Raw genomic sequence first — 24500 nt, 5'->3', positions numbered from 1 at the left:
CCTCCCCTTTCCTCTCAGACTAGCCTCCATAGATTATCTTCCATCTCTCTGTTTCCAATGAAATTGACTTAATTAACTCATGCTGAGGCCAAGCAGTACTGATTTTCTGTGCCTGCCTTAGTTTGCTAAACAACATCTCCTCCAGTTCTACCTTACTTTTCCTTCCTTCCTTCCTTCCTTCCTTCCTTCCTTCCTTCCTTCTTTTCTTTCTCCTTTCTTTTTCTTTTTCTTTTTGTCATTTTGGTGGAGTCTTCAGCGTGTAGGATTTCTGACCGTTCCTTACCCTTTTGTTCAGTTGGTGCTGCCTGGAACTGATGTAAGGTTGAGTTGGTACTCTCTTCTGGGGCAAAGACACTGGACAGGGTTCCTGAGATCACCCCCTGCTGAATTAACGCTTCTCTTTCTGGTCTTCCTAGTGACCAGGAAGTTAATAATTAGTACACTTAATAGTACATTAGCAATGAATAACTGCAACATTAGTCTGAAGACATCTTTCTGTTTAGCTGGTTGCCCTTACAAAATGAGTCATTGAAATGAAGTAGAATTATCATGTAGTTCACTGGATGGCCAATCAATGCTGGTGTTCGTCATGTTATCCTTTCAGATTTTAAGCATCAGTCTCGAATGCTCTTGCCCGCAGCATCCCATGCTTTCCTTATTAGCCACCTTGGTCTTTGAGACTTGTGGATCAAATGGAGAAACAAAGATCTGGATCCATGCCTATGGTGTCTTCTGAGAGACTCTGTCTCTTGACCTTGAAATTCTCTTCATTTATGAATGACACCATTTCTCATTTTCCACGGACTTGCTTCTAAACCTGGGTTGCATTTCAGTCTTGCATTTGGGCCCCAACACAACAGCTACAAGGCGTTTGCACCCTATGTGGATGAACGTATGGGGACTGGAAGCTGGAATGGGCTACTTCGTTTACAGCCTTTCATGTGCTGGAGGCTCTGGAGCCGGACTGAAAACCACTGAGTTCAGTGGAGATTAGCCGTGCTATGCTTTCATTCTGGTCAGAGTTGGCTGTTTTCATAAGTGAAAACTGTGGGGTGCTAGTGCCCTGACAAATGAACTCTCGGTTAGTGACTACATATGCATGCACACAGGCACGCACGCAGGCGTACTCGTACACTATGGTTCCCAGTATCCGTGTTGGACAGCTCACAGCTACCAGTGACTCCAGTTCCAGAGGATTTGACATCCTTATCTTGCCTTTGTGGATGTCTGCCTGTACAGACACATAGACACAAATAGACAGGCTGACAGACAGTCCAAACAGTGAGATATCTCCTTGCTGAACTGTGTCTTCTAAAGGTCCTTTACTCTAAATGGTTAAGTCATGGGGTTAGAACCCAGAAAAGTGTCCCCATTTCTCTGTAAGGGAAGGGAGACTTTTTCTTTTCCTTAGCATTGAATTTTGGCTGGGTGTTTAATAACTTCCGTGTGTGGGACATGTCAAATTGTTCTGACGGTGCCCTGATGCCCTCCTGCCCGAGGTACTAGAGCTTCTGCTGAGCTGTACGGAATGGATCTGCAGGCCAGACTATGACACTTACAGGAGCCTTGCTCTGCTCAACTCGTGAGACCATGCTTTCCAGCACCGTTGTGGTTTTTTTTTAATAGAAAGGAACCCTATCCTTCGATAAGGCAAAGATCACAAGAAACAAGAGGCCTTATTCAACACTCTGATGGTTATAAAGCAATGTAAAGTGACTGGACACAGGACAGTTAGGAAATGATACAGTTTATCTTAATTTTAGCTACCCAAAACACCTTAGAGGACCTTTTCTGGCAATTTCTTCCAATTTGATTAGCTTTATGTAAAGCAAAGATCAAGTTTCAGGAGCCTTTTAATCTTTCCCTTTTCTTCTGTTTCTGAGTTTCTGGGGAGTGAATCCAGGACCTTGTGTATGTTAGACAAACCCTCCAGTACTGAACTATACAACCTTAGCTTTGAGTAGTGGTTGTTGTTGTTGTGTTTGTTTTAAGCTGAGTCTCAAAATCCAGGAACAGGTTAATCCACAGGAAACAAAAGAAAAATATAATATGTTGTATTCGGCAGCTTGGGCATCCAGATCTGGGTCACACAGGTGGGACAATCACCATCTGTTAATCAGGAGTCATAAGTGGTGGACTTTGGCTGTTGTTTTTCCAGAACCATGAAGATTTTTATGTGCTTAAGAAAGCTGCCATTTTTCCATGCGCCTTTCTCTCCTCCCTGAGTTACCGTTCACCTCCACCTGTTGATAATTAACTGTCAGGTACCCCACCTTCACCCTTGTGCTCTCTCTCCGTCTTCTTCTGTTTCTGACACTGTTTACAGTCAGACTTTGCTTCCCACCTGGGCTCTGCTTCCATTCTCCCCACTTCCTACTTATTCTCAGTCACACAGTGATTTTTTTGAAACTACCCCTAGTACCATGTTACCATTGCCTCCGACACAAAACACACTGGGCTCTCTCTCCTTCCTGTCTGACATCACCTGTCCCTGCCTGTCATGTTGGCTTATCATGTCCAGACCTGCGTTTGAACTTGAACAAGCCTGAATAGTCTAACAGTGTGAGGCAAGCTGTTGAGAAGGAGGTTGGTGGGAGACCTTAGGACCAAGCACCGCATCTGGGTTCTCACTTCCTGCTAGCCTAGCATATTGTGCTCATAGCTTTGCTTCCAGAACACTGACCTCTGAGATGCTGATTAACCCTGCAGAGTTTTACTGCGAGACCTGTATGCTCTTCTTTGTGAAAGAGCATGTGGTGCTGTGTGCTCTCCAGTTGATGAGTCCTCTCTGGACCACCTAAACTCTTGCTTCTTCTTACACCTGTCTCAACTAGTTGAGGTAGGAATAGCCTAATGCTACCATAAGCCAGATAACAGCCTTGATGCTAGATAGCCCAGACAACTGACTCATATTAGGACTCAGCCTTGGCCTTACGTTCCTAACTGTAGTATGGCTGTTTCTCTCAACATGGTAGTAGCTGGTATTTTACCAAAAAAAAAAAAAAAATGACTGCTATATTTGATAGAGATGGGACACTAGATTAGCTGGTAATGATTCATACCCCTTAAGATCTGAGACTCAGTGCATTTTAGTTAGGGTTTCTATTGCTTTGGAGGGACAAGAAACAAATGGCAACTAATTGGGGCTGGCTTACAGTTAAGACATTTAGGCCATTGTCCTCATGGCGGGAAGTGTGGTGGCTTGCAGGCGGCCATGGTGCCGGAGAGGTAGCCGAGAGTTCTGCATCTGGATCAGCACGCAGCAGGAAGAGACTGTGAGCCACTAGGCCTGCCTTGAGCTTCTGAAACCTCCCCCTTCCCCACCCCCCCAGTGACACATGTCCTCCAATAACCACACTTACTTTACGAAGGCCATGCCTCTTAATAGTACCCTATGAGCCTATGAGCAGCCATCTTTATTTAAACCACCACACAGTGTATGCGGGAATCAGAAGCAGCACGTGCTTTGTTTTCTGTAAACTGGAAAAGTACAATATTATATAAAGTGAAAGTAATAATAGTGATTCTACTTACTCCGTGGAGTTGTGATGATCAAATAAAACAGCCAGTTGATCAGGCTCCGTTTAGAGGGGATATGGGATGATTGCATTTCCAACATCAAATTGACATGCATTCGAGTGGGAGAAGTGTTTCCCTGTAGACTGTGTCAGCAGGGCCTGTATTAGCAGTTTGAACCCTCAAACCATCTAACCACTTCTTCCTATAGTGTGATGATTGTCAGCCAGTAAGTTCATTGCTTGGCTCTGTAGCTACCTGGTAACCCTGGAAATTTACCTTACCCCAGCCTTTCAGCCTTTTAAACTGTAAAATGATAGGACAGTCACCCTCAAGGGCCTTTCTGTTTCCAATAGTCCCTGCTTTAAAGTATTTTGTCTGAAGCCTGTGAGCACGCAGCTGTCTCAGGTGGGGCCTTGCACCAACTCAACATTTGTTAATAAAGCAAGAATGACCTTTTAAGCCACCAAACCGGTCTGTCCATTGCTAACTGGCTATGAATAATATTGTTGTGATTCTTAGCAGCTAGACTCAGATAAGGTTACATTCCTGGGGTTGACCTTGCATGAGGGGCTGACCTTACTGAGCTGGACGAGCTTGGTGGATTTCTTGCTTGCTGACCCAGTTGAGAATTTCTGGCACCAAACAGGAAGCTGTTGAGAAGAAATTTCACTGTTGGCCATGGGTCCAAGATTCATTAAGGTGAGATTTGAAAGGTCTTGTTTCAAAAGGGCTTAGTAAGAGTAGCTCAAATAGAACTATCTGGGCTGCTTTTATTTAGGGAGTCCTTGCCACAAAGGACTTGAAATTTGGAGTCAAAGTAAAGCTGTTTTTAAATTCTGACATGTTCTAGCCAGATGGCCTTTGATATATATATATATATTCTGTCTAAAATGGGGGTCATAATTGCAGTGTGCTTTCCTTACAGGGTTGGGAGACTTTTCAGAGGGTGTGCTCTGAAAGTTGAATTTTATTGCTGCTTTTCAGTCAGGTTACTCATTACCTAACATCTAGAGGTGTGCCATCGAAAGAGGCAGATGACTGATAGCACCTATACACACCCACAGAGCTTCTCAGATGTGGGGGTTCCCCTGTTTCTGTGAAGGGCCTGTAACTGAGAGTTGCGACATTTCCAAGAGACTCTCATCTGTGAGTGGATGGAGAAACTTACCCTCTTCTCAACATAGCACAGACCTATGAGGGAAGTTTGGCCTTAGAGATGATAATTGTATAGATGGAGTATCTAGTTCTTAGCCCCAGAAGGCAGAAACTTAATTGTCTGTCCTAGTAGCTAGTGTCCAGGATCCACTAATAATTTAAACAGAGCTATTTGTCTGCGTTTTCTCTCAAGTCATGTACATTAAATGAAATAGAGGACAAAATCAATGCCTTTTAGGTGTATAATTCAACATTCTACCACTGAGTTATACGCCCAGCCCCACCATTCTCTACGTTTAGACAAATGCATTCGGTTGTATAACTAGTACCAAGCAGCAATGAGAATGTTTTCATCAACCAGGAATGTTTTTACCCCTAACTTGTCATAGCAATATAGCCTCTTGCGGCTTTTTCATTTTGGAAAATGTAAACGAGCCCACTCACTGCAAGTCTTGACATTTGCTAGAAAGCATTGATTGGCAGGCCCCATATTTGCAAGTTGTTAGGAACTAATTCCTCAAAGACTTGCAGCCGCCGAGCCTGGATCCCTTCACTAATTACCTGTCCAGGAGGAGTCTGTGGAGCTCTTTGCTGGTACCAGCCGTGAACGTGGGCCACAGTGGTGTTCAGGAAGTGCTGAGGGCATTTTTCAGCTCTTAGGAGATTCTGTACATACAAGTGAAAGGCCAAGTAAAGATGCATAGAGTTAACTAGAAACTGAGGCAGAAAATCGAGATGAGTTGCAAGCTCACGCAGTTTGGGCTGAGCTGCATCTGCAGGGTATGAGAGATGCTTAAGGGAAGGTCAAGTGAACCTGTAGGTCGGGTTCTGGAAGGGCTTTAGAAAACAGGGCCATCTGAGTAGTGCCCATAGCTCACTCAGCTTCATCTCCTCTAGTCCTGCCTTATTGAAGCCTTTGGTTTTCTAGCTGGAAAAAAAATACTTGATTTTCCTCAACTCAGATGCCCCTTTGATTTCTTCCCGTGCTTCTTTCTGCTCTGTCTTGTCCGTCTTCTGTTCCCTCCCAAGGTGGTTATGTGCTGGCCTGCTGCCCTCTAGACTTCCTACAGACCTGATCCTTGTCTCCATTGCATCCTCTCTGCCCCGCCGAACCAGACAGACAGTGGTGTCTGTGCAGAGCAGGTGCTCCACCTGTCTGGGTAGCTTGAATAACTAAGCTGGGCATTGTGAGGAAAAGAACACAGAGAAAGAATACTCTTGGGCGGAACAAAAGGACAGATGCAGTGGATACCGGAGCCGTCCCATTGTTTATAGCCCTACCCAACTTCCTGTCACGGTTTTGTTTGTAATGGTAGCGTGAGGAGGAAGGAGCTTTGGAGCACTGCAGTGAAAGGGGCTTTGATTTAAATAAAGTTATTGTAGGACCCTAACTCCATTGTCCTGTATGCTTCATGCATCTACTGTACATGCACACACACATGTACACACATGTATGCACACACACATGCACTCATGCATGAACATACGCATGCACTATAAATATACAAACACACACACAAAAGCCTACATAGACACACATGCACACATACATGTAAATATACATATACACACAAACACATACACACACATACACAGATACATGCAAAAGACACATGCATATACACATATACACACAAATACACATGTACATACAAAACACACACATACATACATATATACTCAAATACATACATGTAAATATATATACACAAACAAATACACACAAATATACATGTACATACAAAACACATACATACATATACACACAAATACACACATACATGTAAACATACATACAGAAACACATACACACATACATACAAAAACATATACATACATACACATACATATACACATACACACAAATACACACGTATATACAAAACATACACACATACATAAACATACACACATACATACAAAACACACATACGCACGCGCGCGCATGCGCGCGCGCACACACACACATCACTTCTGCTTGTTTTTTTTTGTCACCTACCTACTTTGTAGGACTTTCAGTAGGATAAGACTTTATCTTACTGCCATTTTCTCTGTTACTCTTTTGTTCCCTTTGCTTGAGAGAAAGGGCAGAGGAAATCCCTGAGTTTGGTGTCAGCACTCAGAGCCCAGAATTACACAACTGATGTCCCCCTCCCCCAACACAATACACCTTAAGTGTAAAATAAGACTTTGGGTCTTTGCCTCCTATTTATGGTTTCTCTTTCTTCTCTTTAATTATTTTGCTGCCAAGAAAGCACAAGCAGTATCCCAGTTTCCTTCCATTCTGTGTGCCGCGGCATTCAGTGCTCTCAAATAATCGCCATGGTCCCCTTTCCCAACCTCACTTTACGAAAGATCCTATGAGTTCTCACCGTCTCTGAAGCTTCTTTCCATGAATAGAAACTAGACAATAATATCCTCACTGTCATCCTAAAGCAATTAGAACAGAAATTAGAACAGGCTGTGTTGAGTCTGCCTGGGGCTGGGGAGACGCTCTTCCAGAGAACGGCAGTTCAAGTCCATTCTGGGAGACTCAGAAATGCCTTTCAAAGTTCAAGGCATCTGAGGCCTTCTTCTGGCCTCTGCAGAAACTCTCTCTGTCTCTCCCTGTCTCCCTTTCTCTGTCTCTGTCTCTCTCTGTCTCTCTCTTTCTCTCTCTCTCTCTCTCTCTCTCTCTCTCTCTCTCTCTCTCACACACACACACACACACACACACACACACACACATGCTCACATACAAGCATATGTGTCTATGACAGTGCCTTACTGTGTAGCCCTGACTGGCCTGAAACTCACCCTGTAGATCAGCTGGCCTAGAACTCAGAGCTCTTCCTGTGTCTATCTCCCAAGTGCTGGGATTAAAGGTATACACCACCACACCCAGAAGATATGAATGTTTAAAAAATGCTGGGGCTGAAGAGATGGCTCCGGGGTTAAGAGGCTGTTCTACTCTTGCAGAGGAGCTGAGTTCAGTTCTGAGCACGTTTTTACAGCTCACAACTGCCTGTAACTCTCTCTCCAAGGGAATGTGAAGCCTCTAGCTACGGATGGTACTTATACTCACATGCACACATACACTTAGTCATCAAATAAATCTTTAAAAGTGTTCTAAAATTTACAAATAATCTGTCAGCCAGAGAGATGATTTGAGGGGCTGAAACCAGAACTGCTGACAGTCTGTAAGTTTCAGAGAGACTGGAGCTGACAGTCTGTGTCAGGGAGACAGGAGTGTGGCCTCTTTTGGCAAAAACTAAGCATGTCACAGTTGGAGAAGGATGGGAAATGGAGAGGAACATGGCACTGTGCAGAGAGCCACACTGTGAGCCGGTGGGGAAGTCTGTCTGCCTCTCCGTGACCCAGTTCCTTTGTCAGCATCAGGATACTGATGCTTCATTCTGATGACAGAAATGTTCAAACAGCCTCCAAGTACCTAAGTACGATGTTGATTACGGCTGCGTCGTGCTTTGAGGACCTTTGGAAAATGTGTTAAAACCCTGCTTGCTTCTCTTTTGCTAATTGCAGTCAATTTCCAGGAACATTTTATTCAGTCTGCTGCCAACAACAGTATATGCTAGCTCAGTTTTGTTTGAACTTAAAACATAGCGCCAGAGTCATTGAAATTAAAGATGTAGTAGATTTCCATTATGTACCTAGAAGAATGGTCAAGATAAAAATGCTAGCAACACCAAATGCTGGCAAGGATGCAGACAAATTAGATCACTCTGCTATGCCTGGTGAGAATGTGAAACATGCAGCCTCCCTGGGAAAGTTTGGCTGGTTCTTGTGTAGCTTAAACATGAAATTTCCGTACGAGCCAGCAATTACACTCTCCGATGTTTATCCCAGAGAAGTGGAAACATGTTTGTGGAAATCTTGAACACAAATGTTCTCAGGAACCTCGTCTGTACTAGGCAAAGACTGGTATCCACCCAAGTATTCTTCAATGGGCAGGCGGCTAGTTAAACAGATGGAATATGTTCTCCAACAGTCTGCAGTAGTTAGACAGCAGACTATTACCAGCAATAGAGAGCCAGCTAGGGGTACACACAGCTTGGAGAATCATGTTAAGTGCAAAGAGCTAAGCTGGGTGGATTGCTGTGTGGATCTATTTGTATAACATCTTAGAAAGGACAGAAGTTACAGAAAAGTGGACCAGACTGAAGACTGCCAGGGACAAAGGACAGGAGGTGGCTGGGAGGGTCCTGAAGAAGGGTAGTTAAGGTTACAGAGCTACAAGGGCACCTGCGGCCATGACGTCAGTTTCCTAGCTGTGGTGGTCGGTGCATGAAACTTAGTATGTGAAAAAATTACAAGGAGGTTCATACACTCACCACACACCAAGGAATCGAGGTAGAAATGAGGCAATCTGAACATGGTGGATCGTCAGTCTTGTGGTGGAGATACTAGATTCCCAAGGTGTTGCCTGAAGGAAACTGGGTAGAGCCAGGCAGGATCTTTCTCTATTGATTTTTACAACCATGTAAATGTTTTATTGTCCCCAAATAAGAATTTTATTTTTTGCTTACCTCTTATTCTTTAATTATATATACATAAATATACGTAAATACACCCTTCTGAGTCCGTTTAGTGTGGCTCGTGTGTGTGTGTGTGTGTGTGTATATATGTGTGTGTGTATATATATATGTGTGTGTGTGTGTATATATATATGTGTGTGTGTGTGTGTGTATATATATATATGTGTGTGAGTGTGTGTGTATATATATATGTGTGAGTGTGTGTGTATATATATATGTGTGTGTGTGTGTGTATATATATGTGTGTGTGTGTGTATATATATATATATATGTGTGTGTGTGTGTATATATATATGTGTGTGTGTGTGTGTGTGTATATATGTGTGTGTGTGTGTGTATATATATGTATACATGTTTAGGGATGACCACTTGGTACTGGATAACCAGTTAGGTGAGAAAACTGATTCCTCCTGTCTCAATAGTCACTAATTATCTAGAGGTGAGGACCACATAAGGCTTCTACCATCTACAGTGTTGGGTCAACTGCTGTTGTTCTGTTCAGGACTTCTTTAGATCACCATATTGTTGAGACTTCATAGGTGCAACTTTGCTGTATTTTATAAAGGAACCTATCTCACAGTAGACACCATGGTTCGCTGGCTCTTACGGTCTTCCTGCCCCTCTTCTGTGACGTTCCCTGAGCCTTGGTGTAGGGCTGTGTTGTAGATGGATCAGTTGAGTCTGGGCATTCCACTGCCATTTGTTCTTTTCACCAAAATAAAGATTTGAATGTTAAAAAAAAAATAGAAGCAGTTTCAGACCAAGCTTAATTAGATTCATCTTCTCCGTGTCGGGGCAGCTAATGCTCCTACCGTTGGTTAGAGTCGGGGAAACCACTTCATTGCTCTGATATTGTGGACAGTTGGTACATTCAGATCAAGAGAAAGTATAAACAGAGCTTCCCCTTTCCATTCAGCCAGAAAGGGCTCGGTGAGTGGACTGCTGTGTCTTTGCCTTCCTGTGAAGGTTTGGCAGCATCTGTCTGGACCACAGAATCCTGAAAAACGAGCATAGCCCCTTCCTGCAGAACAAAAGCAGAGAAGAGCAGCAGGTAGTGTGGAGAGCATTAGGATATCTGCCTTAGATGTGGTCAAGACTCAGCCTGAGGTCTTGGATAAAACCAGGTTGAGTTTGAGACTCAGGACATTGTCCCCAAGATGTACCATCAACAAGCACACAGGGGCCACACCTGGGCCAACCCATTGCAGGCTACTTCTCTGAGATTATTAACTCAGAACTCAAGTTTGGTTTTCAGCTTCCTGGCAGGTGTCATGGGGAGGCCTGAAACCTGAACCCTAGTTGGCTGCCTGCCTGAGCTGAGAAAGGTTTTCTGTTTTGGGAGTGTGGTGTAATCATGATGTCAAGAGACTTTGAGGGATGATGGTCTCCTGTCCTTTGAAGTTGTAGGACAGTCCCATCTGGACAGCAACATTGAAGATCAAGAGATTGTCACTAACCCGCCAGACATCTGCCAGGTTGTAGAAGTGACCACTGAAAGTGATGACCAACCAGTCAGCATGAGCGAGCTCTACCCTCTACAGATTTCTCCTGTGTCTTCCTACGCAGGTAAGGGGACGGGAGGGTAACTTGGAGACTGAGTGGGGAACAGACCACAAGTCTAGCATCACCCTAATTCACCACACCACAGGAGATCTCAGTTCTGTACTAGAATTACTACTATGGGATTATTCTTATTTTTATGTTCTTGACAATGTCTTGCACACTTTTGTTAAAAGTTATACTCATGGCTTTACCTGATTGCCCATGATATGGTTCATCCAGGACTACAAATAACATTTCCTGGGCTAAATGCTTCATTGTCATCATAAACATATAACAAATGACATACTGAGAACTGGCCAAGAAAACTCTGGCACATAGGAGTTCAAATTCACTCCACTAATCCATTCACCCACGTTAACAGATTTTGGCAGGCAGAGTGGTTTGATGGAATATTGATCTTATTTAGGCACATAGGACTTCAGAAATCATCTTTTCTAGAGTTTCCATTTGTGGAAGTAAAAGAAATTTTTCAAGGTCACCAGGCCAACAAAGTATTCTAGCCAGGACTTGAACTTTGAGTTCTTCTGCTTTGAGGACATTGCTAAATCCAATCCATTTCTCTGGCTTTGCCTGCTACTTCCACATATCTTTTTCCTCCCTCCCTCCCTCTGTACCTCCCTCTTTCCCTTTGTCCCTCCGTCCTTCCCTCCCCACTTCCTTCCCTTCCTATATAGTGCTGCTTCTAGTTGCACTGAGCTTGTATCTATTCTCCTGGGTACCAGTCCCATCACTGCAATATAAGTTCTGACAGAGTCACAGGACTAGAAACAGACTGAAAAAATGGCGGCTCCTTTTGCCACAGGCATTCTGTCATCTTACACTTCCTGATCATCTCTATTAAAGCTTTTGAAACTCGGTCACAATTAGGAAATCTAACTCCTGAGTCACTGTTATTACTTGCAGCTATTAAAAATAAAAAGCAGAAGCCAGGGCCTGGGAAAGGCCAGTCAGTTCCAGCAAATGGATCACCTTCGCCCCAAGCTTATTTGCAGTCTTGGGAGCTCACGCAATGATAGCACAGACTCACGTGGCAGAGGTCATCCCACTCACGTGGCAGAGGTCATCCCAACATCAGGTGTTTGTAAATTATCAGCAGATGCATTAACCTCATATTCCATAACTTCCAGGTTTCTTTTAAAATTTGTTTTCTGAATTGTGGTAAAATACATAACATAGATTTACCATTGTTAACAAGTCACGGTCTGTCATTCATTCATCATAGTTTGAATTCTTATATGTGTCCATTTCTTTTTGGTCTTTGCCAGGGCCTAGTAACTCTTTTCTTTGTTGTATATTCATGGTGCTCTGGGGATTGTGTTAAATGCTTGTAAGAACTGTCATTGATTGACTTGCTTAATAATCAAAGGAATAAAGTCACTCTCTCCTCTCAAAAAGGAGGACTCCAAGGCTAGAAATGAGTCTAAGAATGAACACCTAGTGACGTAGTGTCTGATGTTCTTAACCACCCAGCACAGTGCTACATAGGATCACACACTGTCGTCTCATTTGACTGTCAAACGACCTACCACCAGAGAGGGTAGACCAAAATGTTTATGCTAAGGCTAAATCCATGGCTTTCTTCTAAGTCACCCAGCTGTTTACCTGTTGTATGAGGTTTCCTTGGTGATTTTTGGAAAGACCTTCTTGCTGTTTTGTCCGCAGTGGCATTCAGCCTTAGCAGAGGCATTCAGAGAGCAGCGGATGTGCGTAGAGAGAAATGAACATTTCATCCCGCATCCTAGGACATGTGGAGAGATTCCGAAGGAAGGCTTTTGGCTCCAAGGTGGGAGGCAGCATGAATCTCCGTGAGAGCCCAGCTTCCTGTTTGTTTCATCTCTTGCTTTCATTGCCAAAGTTCTCCAGAATCTTGTAGAGGAAGCTTTACTGGATGGAGCCAAAAATCTTTACCTGTTGGTTCTTCTCTAGACTTGGAGATGTGGTGGAAAGTTCTCTGCTAGCTCAAGTGTTCCTGTCAGACAGTTTATAACATTCTGTAGCTCTCTCCTCATCTTTTCATTGTATGGCCATCAGTAGCTTCGGCTGTTTGCTTGTTGTTCACGGAAGACTTCCTGTGTACAGACTGTTCATCTAAACATCCATTCACTTCTTCCGGAAACAATGGTTTGCATTTGGAACCCGTTTTTGACTATTTTTCCTCTAGGGATCACTGAAATATAATCAGTGGATCACTAGCAGTACCACAAAACCACGTTCAACTTTACAGATCTGTCTTCGGATGTCTGATTTAACTGTCAGGATGAGAAGGAGTTGAGATAGTGTCTTTGGGAGGAAGGAAGTATTTGCATCAGATAGTTTAAGATAATAAAGAAAAAATCTTTGAATTGTAAAATCTTCACAGTGGAGAAGTATGCTGCAAAGTCCAACCTGGAGAAGCATTAGGCATAGTCACTTTGTTTGTTTGTTTAGTTTGTTTGTTTACTTATTTATTTTTGCAGTGCTAAAGATCAAAGCCAAGGCTTTGGGCGTGATGGAGCAAAAGCGCTCCAACCCTGGTCTATACCCTCAGCTCTCGTTGTATTTTGATGTGGCTATATGCCTCATCTTTTTAGGATCTAACTAGATTGTTGGTGGTTTAGTAGAAGAAAACCATCATGGTGATTCAGCAGATAGAAGGTAGAAAACATAAGAAGCATAATAAGAATAATAAGGTGGAAGCATATTAATTGGTTATATAATCAAGAGAAACGAGGCTGTGTGGGCAACCAGCCACCATCCTTCCGAGAACCATATGTACGTCGTGATTGAGGCAAAGGTGTATTGGTGTAGAGGCTAAGAACACACTGATTTGAGCCACCAAGTGATCAGTTACGTCTTCTAAGTCAACATTACTGAGGAAATTATACCGGAAAGAAATCAATGCTCATCGGATTTGTTGGAAATAGATCCTTCCAGAAAATATATCAGATATCACATAATACAATAATGTGTTCCATGAAATATATCATCTCCCTCTCCAGGATGTTCTTGAGGTGTTTTTGGCAGTATGTATTCCAAGGCAGATGTTAAGAATTGGGCTGAAGTGGCAGGATTCTAGTACTGTTGCTCTGGAAGAGCCCTTGAGGTTGTCTGACCCAAGTCCAGATCATGTTCCTCCCTGTTAGCTGTTTGTTGGAAAACAGGCCGGAAAGGTTAAAACAATTATCTGTGTATCTGCTACTATTATGTAAATATTTCGGCTTATTCTGACCACTCTTGCAAAGTCACTCCCATTATCCTTATCCCATTGCATTGGGAGTCTGTTTGAAAAGTATCCAAACTAATAAAAGAGGGAAGTGACATAATGCACACTGACATTTTGGCAGTCACATTGATCCGGAAGCCGCAGCTACAGGGAGCTCATTTGTCATGTAAAAAGTTATTCTGGAAATGGCCCCGAAAATCCCGAGAACAGAAATGAGGCCTTGGAGTCAACTGTTGGGTAATAGTTATAAAAATCGCCGTTCATCTGAAAGCAAGCTTTAGGATCCTCACACGGGAACACCGGCCCCTCCCAGGCTGAAGACCCCTCAAGGACACTTTCTCAAAAAGAATCGGAGTTAGAGACTTGTCTCTTAGCACACTTCTCATTGCTGTAACAAAACACATGAGGCAACCAGCTTTAAAAGAGCTAAAGATGGGGTGGCTCACTGTTTCAAGAGATTTCAGTTTGTAGTAGCTACTTGGCCCCGTGGCTTTGGGACTGCGATGGAACGGAACAGCATGATCAGAACCATGTGGTAGAGCAAAGCTGCTCAGACCATGACCATGGTGGATGGGAAAGGGAAGAAAGACAGGAAGGAGCTGCCACCTGTGCCCCCCCCCCATCCCCTACATAGGTGTGAGTATAGTGGTCTCACTTCTTAAAGTTTCCAACTCATTCCAGCATCACTGTCATCTGGGGACCAGATCTTCAGCACTTGAGCCTTTGGGAGACAATTAAGATGCAAACCCTTATGCCCAATTCCTGAAGTGGAGGGGGTCCATAACTCCACCAGAGACCGCTGAACTTAATTTAGAAATGATTCTCTCCAGTCAGCGTCTGTGTCAGCTGCAAACACAAGGACAGAGTATGTGTGCCTGCCTTTACTTAGCTGCAACTTTATTCCTCAAGTTGAATGCAGGGTATTGACAGGAAATTAACGTTCCTATCCCCTTCCAGGTCTATTCAGTCTTACCTAGGACTTTAACCTGGCATCCAACTTCCAAAGCTTCCAACAACTGTGGATCGGGCTTGAGGGATCCTAGAACCCTGATGTCTACAGCTTTTCTCCTAATCTCCTGCTTTCCCAAGCATTCCTGATGTCTTTGTGTGTTTGCTTTTATTTGAAGGGGAAAGGCACGGGTGACTTTAAGATTTACAGAGTCATTAAGAGGCGCATGTGCCTGGTGCCTGTGGAAGGAAGGGAAACTTGGGCTTCAGCGCACAAACAAAGCCAAGCATGAAAATAGGAAGGAGCTCTTGATGGTTTGCCAGCGGGGAGGTAGTCTCTGTGCTCCGTTTGCAACTCTGGGATCCGAAGTACAGTTTTGTTTTCTCCCCTCTGCTGACTCAGTCCACCACTTGGCAAGGTTCTCGACATCTCCGTTCCCCATTTTTTTCCTTCCTCTTGGGAGTGGCTGTCCTGCCTCCTCTGGAGGCTGAGCTGGTGTGGCTTTTGTGTTTGGAGAGAAGTTTCCTTTTCTGGTCTTTGTTTACTTCTGCCTGAAAACATTCCTTGTGTCTATTGTCATTTTGTCTCCATAGCTCAGATCGCTGTCAGCTAAGACCTAGGCTTACTTGCGGGATTTGTGACCCTCTACATGGAGATGTTTTGGGTGGAACATCGTGAGGTGGAGGGGCAAAGATTTGAGTTTTGGTCAGCCCATGGCAATCTCCCAGGCTTGTCTGAAGTCTCTGGGGGAACAGTGGCTAAGATGCAAACACATTTCGTTCCTGGAGGAGACTTTTGGGTCTCAAATGCTTGTTGTCTGTTTCAGGAATGGACTGGGGGTTACAGTCTGCTCACTTGTTCTTTAATTTGTCCTATGTTCAGAGCCTGGTCTGAATGATGGAAAGGGTTCTAGCTGGCCTGGAGCCATTGAATTCTGGGCAGAAGGATCTAGAGAACATATTGCCAGATGATAGCAGCTGCTCTCTGATTTAGGATCTTGGTAAGGGATGAACAGGACCTGTATACAGAGACTCCAGCAGAGCGTAGCCGTACATCTTCACAAATGCCCAGCTCTTGTCAGTAAAATAAATGAACCAGACAAAATGACCTACAAAAGTCTGTGTATTTTAGATGGTCTACCCTCTATGCATTAATTTTTGCGATGTTGTTAAAAATGTCGTATAATAGTTACATAATTGATGTGTTCTGTTGGCTAAAAGCAAGTCACAGCTCCTACCCGCACTGAGGAGGACAGGTCCCAAAGACAGAAAACATTTAGCAAAGGGGTTGGGGCATCCTACAGCATGGCCACATGCTTACACTCCAGTGGAAGCTGGATAAATCAAATCAAAGAGGAGGATGCTAACAACAGAAGGGGCCAAGGAGAGATTCAGGAAGGCTTTTTGAAGAATGCTACCAAGTCTGGACTTCCTGTGACAAGAGAACATGGACTAGAAGAAAAAATAGTGTGGAGGTATGGACAGAGCTTCAGTGGGGAGGATGTGCCTTGGGGACAGCACCCCACCCTGGGAGGCTGAGACTGTGGTAGCATGCATAGCCTTGGAAAGTGAGCCTCCACACTCAGCCCCAAAGCCCACTCCTCTCAGGGGACCGAGTGGAGAACTGAAATTTGCTCCAACGTGTCCCACTTGGAAGTATTTGACCTTACAAAGTGGAGGGAGAGGGTACGTGTGGTTTCTTACTTCTGAAGTGCTGGCATAGGTTTTAAAGATACTTCCTGCAGCCTTTAAATAGCATGAGCAACAAGACTGTTTTTCTTTTCTATACAGAAAGCGAAACTACCGACAGTGTGCCAAGTGATGAGGAGAATGCAGAGGTAAGCCAGCTTTCAGGTGTGTGTGTGTGTGTGTGTGTGTGTGTATGTCTGTGTGTGTGTCTCTGTGTGTGTGTGTCTCTGTGTGTGTCTGTGTGTGTGTGTGTCTGTGTGTGTGTCTCTGTGTGTGTGTGTCTCTCTGTGTGTGTCTCTGTGTGTGTGTGTGTGAGAGAGAGAGAAAGAGAGAGAGAGAGGGGAGAGAGAGAGAGAGGGGAGAGAGAGAGAGAGAGAGAGAGAGAGAGAGAGAGAGAGAGAGAGAGAGAGAGAGAGAGAGAGGGGAGAGAGACTGAGAGAGACAGAGACCAGACAGAGAATGTCCATATCCTATAATTCACCTTAGCTTTTTATTCTAATTTTAAAATGTAGTGCTGAGAAAGGGAAGTACGGTGTGTGGCCCTCAGAAAGCGAGATGTATATAACAGGGCAGGAAGAGGAAATTGGAATCAGGACCAGGAAATGTTGATATTCTTAAGGCTGTAAACATCCTGATTTGCCAACAGGAATAGAATGGCCTGCCCAGCCCTAAGCAGTGAACTGAAGTAAGCGTCAGAAAAAGCTGAGCAAAATGATCTCCAGCCAGCTCGGTTGGTCTCCTCAGTGGTCCTGCAGAGAGGGTGTCCAGTCTCTGCTCCCTGCCAGCCTGCTTCCAGCTTCCCTCTGTAAACCAGGCTCACACAATGTCAGGAAGTGGCTCTAAAGCTGATGGGGGAAAAAGGGGACGAGAAGCTGACGTTTGTTAGAATTCCTAATATCTAAGTTTGGGAATTCTGAGAGGACAGTAAGCAACTATGCTGGCATATTTTATGATCTACTTTCTTCAAGAACTTTAAATTCATTTTCTACTTGGCAACCAGTAAGGCCAATTGTGGCTCAAAAAAAAAAGTGCCTCAGCTCCATCCATTAAAAAGCAGTCAAAGGACGTTTGCTGTCTGTGTATAAGCTCCTTACTCTATTCCTCTGAAAAGTCAGGGTAACTCATTAGGTTGAGCCATCCATTATGGCTGGAAACTATTCAGTACCAAGCCTGGATAGGCTGGGCATAGGAGCCAGAAATCAAGCTGCTACCATGTTCCTTATCTTTGTAGAATAGTCTTGACCAGGGATAGCACATGAGGATTCATTTGAAAAGTAAGAGAAGGCATTGTTTCGCATATGACATTCAACAGAAGGAAAAGAATGCATGTATCTTGATTGTTTTCTCTGAAAGGGGAGACCACACTGGCGGAAGAGGAACATTGAAGGCAAGCAGTATCTTAGCAACATGGGGACACGGAACTCCTATCTGCTACCCAGCATGGCGACCTTTGTCACTTCCAACAAGCCAGATCTGCAGGTTACCATCAAAGAGGAGAGCTGTCCGATGCCTTACAACAGTTCCTGGCCCCCATTTACAGACCTCCCCCTTCCTGCCCCAGTGACCCCCACACCCAGCAGCAGTCGGCCGGACCGGGAGACCCGGGCCAGTGTCATCAAGAAGACATCTGATATCACCCAGGCCCGCGTCAAGAGCTGTTAAGCCTTTGACTCTCCCTGGTGGTTGTTGAGATTTCTTAGCTTTGTGTTGTTATTTGTTTGTATTTTATTTTTTTCTCTATGATACCTATCTTAGACAAATCTAAGGGAAAAGCCTTGACAATAGAATATTGATTGCTGTGTCCAACTCCAGAGCTGGAGCTTCTTCTTAACTCAGGACTCCAGCCGCCCCGCCCCCACCCCCCCTCGGTAGATGCCTATCTCTAGAACCTGCTGGATCTGCCAGGGCTACTCCCTCAAGTTCAAGGACCAACAGCCACACGGGCAGTGGAGGTGCTGCGTTGCCTACGGTCAAGGCCATCATGGTGGAGTGGATGCCTCAGAACAGAGGAGAAAATGTGAACTAGCTGGAATTTTTTTATTCTTGTGAATATGTACATAGGGCAGTGCGAGCAACGTCGCGGTCCGCTTCTGCACCTTATCTTGAAGCACTTACAATAGGCCTTCTTGTAATCTTGCTCTTCTTCACAGCACACTCAGCGTCCCCTTCTGTGTCCATTACCCCACCCGCACCCCTCCATCCCAGCCCTGTACTCACCCCACCCTCCCCAACCCATCCCATAACAACCCACTACCCACCCTTCCCCTTCCAAACCATTTTATCCCAGCCCACCACCCAGCCCTTGCCTCCCCAGCTTCTCCATCCTAGCCCGTTACCTACTCCTCTCTTCTCAACCCAGCCCACCCCAGCCCACCCCGTTCCTTTATTCTGTTTCCTCCCCTCAAAGGCAAGACTCTACATCTTGAGGAGGAGGAGGAGGAACAGGAGGAGGAGGAGGAGAAAATGAATTTCTTCACCGCTGTCCCATTTTAAGACTGCTTGAATAAAAAAAAAAAATCTTTCTAATCTGCTATGCTTGAATGCCACGCGGTACAAAGGAAAACTGTCATGGAAATATTATGCAAATTCCCAGATCTGAAGACGAAAATACTCTAATTCTAACCAGAGCAAGCTTTTTTATTTTTTTATACAAGGGGAATATTTTATTCAAGGTGAAAATTCTAAATAAAATATAATTGTTTTTTATCTTTTCTACAGCAAATTTATAATTTTAAGATTCCTTTTCTTGTTTATCAGCAGTTGTTATTACATCCTTGTGGCACATTTTTTTTTTTTTAATTTTGTAAAGGTGAAAAAAAAACTTTTATGAGCTCATGTAGAAATCAAATTATCCTGTGGATTGATAATAAATGAATATGGTATATAGTTAAAGTTTTTAATGGGTGTCGCTTCCGGCTTCATGTGTGTCTACTCAGAGCATAACCGTGGGTCAGGGCTGACAAAGTATTTATTCTTGGAGACCAACATGCTTTCCTTTGCTAACCACAAGAAAATTAGGAGGTTCCTATGCTAAGGCTGTGAATAATTTCCTCTTCCCACTGCAGAGGGCCTTGTGCAGAATGTCCTATGTGAGTTCCCTTCTTTGATCATCACAGAGGTGTCTAGAAAGGGTATCTATCACTGTTCAACAGGGCAGAAGTCAAGATCCAAAATGAAGACCTGCTACTCAGGTTACCTAGGCAACACAAGACCAGGATGCTGGTGGGGCTTACATCTGGAGGGCCCCTGGAGAGAAAGTTTCCCACTCACTGTTCCTACTGTAAGCAGAGTCCACTCCTCTTGGTGGGTTTTCTGTCCCCATCTCTAAGCTTATACTTATGGACTTGAGTTTGTGTTGAGTTACATACCCAGGCACCAAGCTAAAATGCTCTCAGTAATGAGAAATGGTTGTTAGGTTCTACCTTTCTGTTTGTCTGTCTGGGGTCATTAAACCAAGGCCCTGTCCTTAATGAGTAGGATTTGAGAATACTGTTCTATACCACCTACTTGGAATTTATTTTTTCCTTTTGAATTTACCTTTGTTGCCTTCACATTCACACCTTGGTAGTTCAAGGTACAGTCCTGACCTTGAGGAGGTCACCTTCCCCACCCCTCCTGAGAATCCTCAGTTATTAAAAACATAGTTGCCTTCCTGCCACCTTTGGGGGCTGGGAAAAGTTAATGTTTGAAAAAGTTCCTCCAATTTATGAAAGGACAAAGGGCTCTTTTAAAATCTATCACTATGTGTGGCTGCACCAGTGGCCATAAAATTATCGCTCCTGAAGACAAGTCAATGGAAACATGTTACTGTTTAGTGTGTTGTTGGAAGTGTCTCACACAGGTGGTCAATTATTTCTTCTTCTGTTTTTTTATTTTATTATTTTTATTGATTTATTGGTATATCAGTGGATTGGCCAATATAGGAGGTGTTTATTTTGACTCCCTAGGAGAGATCATAAGGGATTCAGTTATATGAGCTTCCCCTTTTGGTAATTTATATTAAAACAAAATATCATTAATTACCCTGTTTTGTTCTGTCTGCATAACAACAAAAACACAATAGTAGAAGTCACCAGCAGGTCTAGGATAGCTTGGACTCTCTGACCCCTCACTCTGCACCCATAATGAGCCCCGTGGGTCCCAAATGCCACACCACACTGCCTCCTCCATTCCTGTGGTGGGATGCAGACTAGCAGCCAAATCCCGGATTCAGAGACACGTAATTTAAGTGCTCAAGGTAAGACTATTGCCAATAAGACGCCAAAACAGAGTGATGCTTAAAATATGCCCACAAAAGGCTGAAGAAAAACAAGGGAGTTGCATAAAGCCTGGCAGAGCCATGAGGGAGCCAAACAAACTGGGTGAACAACTCAGTAACAGGAGCCCCAGATCTTGTCACTTAGAGGAAGTGCTGGGGACACGTGATTTATTTAGTAGGCCTCTGTGTGTGCTGATACGTTTTTTATGACTGGTTTTGCTGTGGGTGTGTTTAAGTCTCAATATAACTACCTTTGGGACAATAGTTTCCATTCTCAGTAGCAAGCAAGCATGGAGAGTTCCTTATACATCTGTGAACTGAGAATTCATTGACAGCATTAAGGTAGAGTGAGCAGAACACCTTGATGTAAGGGGGCTTTCACGATGCTGTTTGGGTGTCTTTAATAAGTCCATCCTCAGCCGTAGCCACCTTTTCCTATTTAGGTGCCAAAGGCAGCGTTTACTCTATTTGGATGTATTAGAAGTATGTGGTTAAGAAATACAAATCCTTGCAACATCAAAGCCCTAAGATGATACCCCTTTTTGTTTCCCCAAATGCAAAGGGCATTATCATGTAACCCACTCCCGAGATAGACATTTTAGGAATGAGGAAGATTAGTGATTTGGTTTCAGGATTCTGAGTTTTCAAGTTGGTGCTTTTAAAAGTATTTTTCATGTGAATGAAAAAAAAAAGTGTTAAGCCCCAAATGGCCTCTTGCCCCCAAACCTGAGAGGTGAAACTTTAGACTTTCCAGTCGCTAGAGACTGTCCTTTGAGTGCTAAACTCATCAGGCTTTAAAAGCCCCTTGTTATTTTAGCTTGGGACAAACAGACCCAGATAAAAGGAGGAACTCAGAACTCAAGTCTTCTGCCAGAATTTTACTGATGACAGACAAAAAAAAAAAACCTAAAAAACAAACAAAAACAAAAAGGAAAACAAACCTAGGGAGGAGGGAGGAATGGGGGAAGCATCTCCATGAGGGAGTACTGGTAGGCACTGATATTGGCATGTGAAGTGAATAAATAAAATTTTAAAAACCATGAAAAGGCTGTTGAGCAGAAAAATGAGCCTTCAGCATGAAGAGACTATCCAATACCTTCACTAGTTTGGATTTGGAAAAAGAACGGAGGCAGAAACTGGGTTTAACCAGTTATAATCCACCATTTCATCCTGAAACTCCACCTCTTGGTATAATTTAGGGCCAGGGTGAGTGATCAGAGCCATGGGGACAGGAACCTGACTTGCCAGAGAGCCAGGGAGCACCACCAATCCCCACTGTGTCCAGGCTGCAGTCGGCCCCTCCCAGAGGGATCACAGTGCTTTTCTATCTCTCCCGGGACTGAAAGCCCCTTGAGTGGAGTCCACATCACATTCTTATTCTCCCAAGAGGCACAAGGCATGTATCTATTAGAAAATCACACGAGCATCTCCTACATCAACCACCACCCACTGCTGTTAGTGTTAAGAGGACAGTGTTTGTCCTCAGATACTCCCTTCAGCATAGTCTTGGAGACCAGCTGCAGACCTGGAGAAGGAGGTCTTGCCGTGGGTGTGTGGTGCTTTGGGTGTGGGGTGCGTTGGGTAAGGAGATACAAAACAAAACAAAACAAACAAAACCTGTGTGTGTTGATAGGGAAGGATTCTTCTTGAAGACTTCTGGCTTCTGTGCTCCAACCAGCCCTAGAGAACACAGACATTATTCCCTGATGGAGCTTGGGCATTGCTGGCCTTGCCGTGAGCATAAATGAAGACTCTAAAAGATTTGCTTCTGTGGCCATTCTGACAACAGGTGCCGAGGCGCTGTCCGAAAATAGAGCCTGGGAGAGAGGAAGGAAGTGGTCAGGCCTGATAGCTGGTTTTAGTAAAAATGTTAAGTCTGTCCAAGAACTTTGGTCATGCTGTGATAGGATGAAGAGGAGGACCATTTCAGAGCTCACGTAGTCTAGAGTGGGGGGCGCATCTCAGTGGTGGAGTATTTGTCTGACATATAGGACCCCAGCACCACAGAAACAAACAAACAAATAACTAAATACAAATTAAAAGTTAAGAGTTGATATAGTCTGGCAAGACCCTGTTTCAGAATCCTCCAGCAGGTTCTCTCAGAAAGAAAGCAAAGCATGTACCCATAGCCTCTAAATAAAGTTCGGGCACTTTCTTCTGGGTAACATGTTCAGGCAGATTACTGGCTCTGTGGGAAACACTTGGTTATCTAAGTGCTGTTTGTTTAACCCCTTATGCTCACGGCTGAAGTCAACATCCACATACTCATTGTTCTGTGTGACAAAATCGGTGGCTTACATGATACAGCCTTGAGTGCAGGGTCAGAAGAAAGGGTTTAGGGCACTAATATCTCTAAACTCTAGTCTTTGCTGGGAAGAATATACTAAAATTGGAACCTCTCGCATGCATCTGCACGAGCCATCAATGGGAAAAGACATCAGACATCTTCTGTCTGATTGAGCCTTGGGCCTTCTATCTGGGATTGCTCCTGTTGCCACCAAACTCCCCAATGTACGACTGCAAAGACAGTTTAAATCCACACATTGCTCTGGGGATGTGCCTGATGTTTGTGGACAATAGGGGTGATTCCTATGGCTAGTGATGAGCCAGACCTTATCCACGGTGCATTAACACTGACGAATGTTCTCTAGAGAGAGGACTATTCTGTCTGTCAATGGTCCCTCTCCAGGGCTGTAAATCCAGCTCTTATCTTCATCTGCAGCATGTTTGCTCTCGGAAGCCCATAGATCATGTTTTTAATGTGACTGTGAAATGCAGAAGAGGGTTCACAGTCCCAGCTGTACAACAATCAGCCTATAGAGAAATTAGAATTTTAGGGGGAAATGTGAAATACAGCCAAAAGCGATTGCTCAAATTCTAACTAGTAACTACAGAGGGTCATATGGCCACTAAGGGCTATAAAGGAAGGAAACCACTGGATGGTTAGCATGTTTTTAAGTTTCCATTTGCAGAATAGATTTAAAATCCTATCATTTCTAAGTGATTTTCTTTTAGCAGCTGATGACTTTGATCACTAATGATGGGTCTGCCCAGAACTGAGAGGCTCCTCAAGGTAGAGATTCTTTTATTGTTGAAATTGGGACTGTCTCAGGTAAACCACAGGAATATGTCGCCCTGCATAGAATGCTGAAATCAGAGGAGACATGTGTTACATTCACAGGAATGTTTTATTGGAGATTATTGTTGATAAGTCTACCACTAATCCATTAATTTAGATGGTATGTTTTACTAAGAGACATAGACTTCACTTATTCAACACTACGAAGTTCCTGGTATGTGTTGGCCTTAAGTCCAACCAATGAACAGTCATAATCTTTGTGAGACAATAAATGCCATGGAGGAAAAAATAAACCGGGGCAAGGGAGGTGGGGCAGTGGAGATACTCAGCGCCATCCTTTCGATGTGTACAGATCCGGCTGCAGGGTTGGCAGTTTCGAAGCTCAGCAGTTAGAGGAAAAGAAGGAAAATGGTTTGTATCAGCAGTGCCCTGTTGCAGGAAGCAAAAACCACAGGCGCTATTTTAAGCACAAAGGCATTGGCTAAAGAGACGCAGGTGTTTATGTGGGCAAGCCGGACAAGCCTCTGTAGGGTTAGCTTCAACTCCATCACT

At 43.9% G+C, this 24500-nt stretch overlaps 1 protein-coding gene across 4 annotated transcripts in view; it reads left to right on the top strand.

The window, feature by feature from the left end:
- Irf2 (interferon regulatory factor 2) overlaps positions 1-19503 on the top strand; it is a 107192-nt gene extending 87689 nt beyond the window's left edge. For 3 of the 4 annotated variants that reach the window (XM_028757714.1, XM_028757715.1, XM_028757717.1), the window contains 3 exons: positions 10611-10775; positions 16714-16760; positions 17965-19333. In XM_028757714.1, coding sequence (XP_028613547.1) covers positions 10611-10775; positions 16714-16760; positions 17965-18273 — 521 coding nt within the window. In that variant the 3' untranslated portion in view covers positions 18274-19333. Of the gene's footprint in view, positions 1-10610; positions 10776-16713; positions 16761-17964 lie in introns of all 4 variants that reach the window. The other variant, XM_028757716.1, reaches the window with a different exon arrangement.
- Positions 19504-24500: the final 4997 nt, after the last annotated feature.

Source organism: Grammomys surdaster, unplaced genomic scaffold (genome assembly GCF_004785775.1).
Source record: "Grammomys surdaster isolate TR1022 unplaced genomic scaffold, NIH_TR_1.0 126178, whole genome shotgun sequence".
NCBI lineage: Eukaryota > Metazoa > Chordata > Mammalia > Rodentia > Muridae > Grammomys > Grammomys surdaster.
Note: the sequence above shows the minus strand (reverse complement) of the source record. Positions and strands in the feature narration are given on the sequence as shown.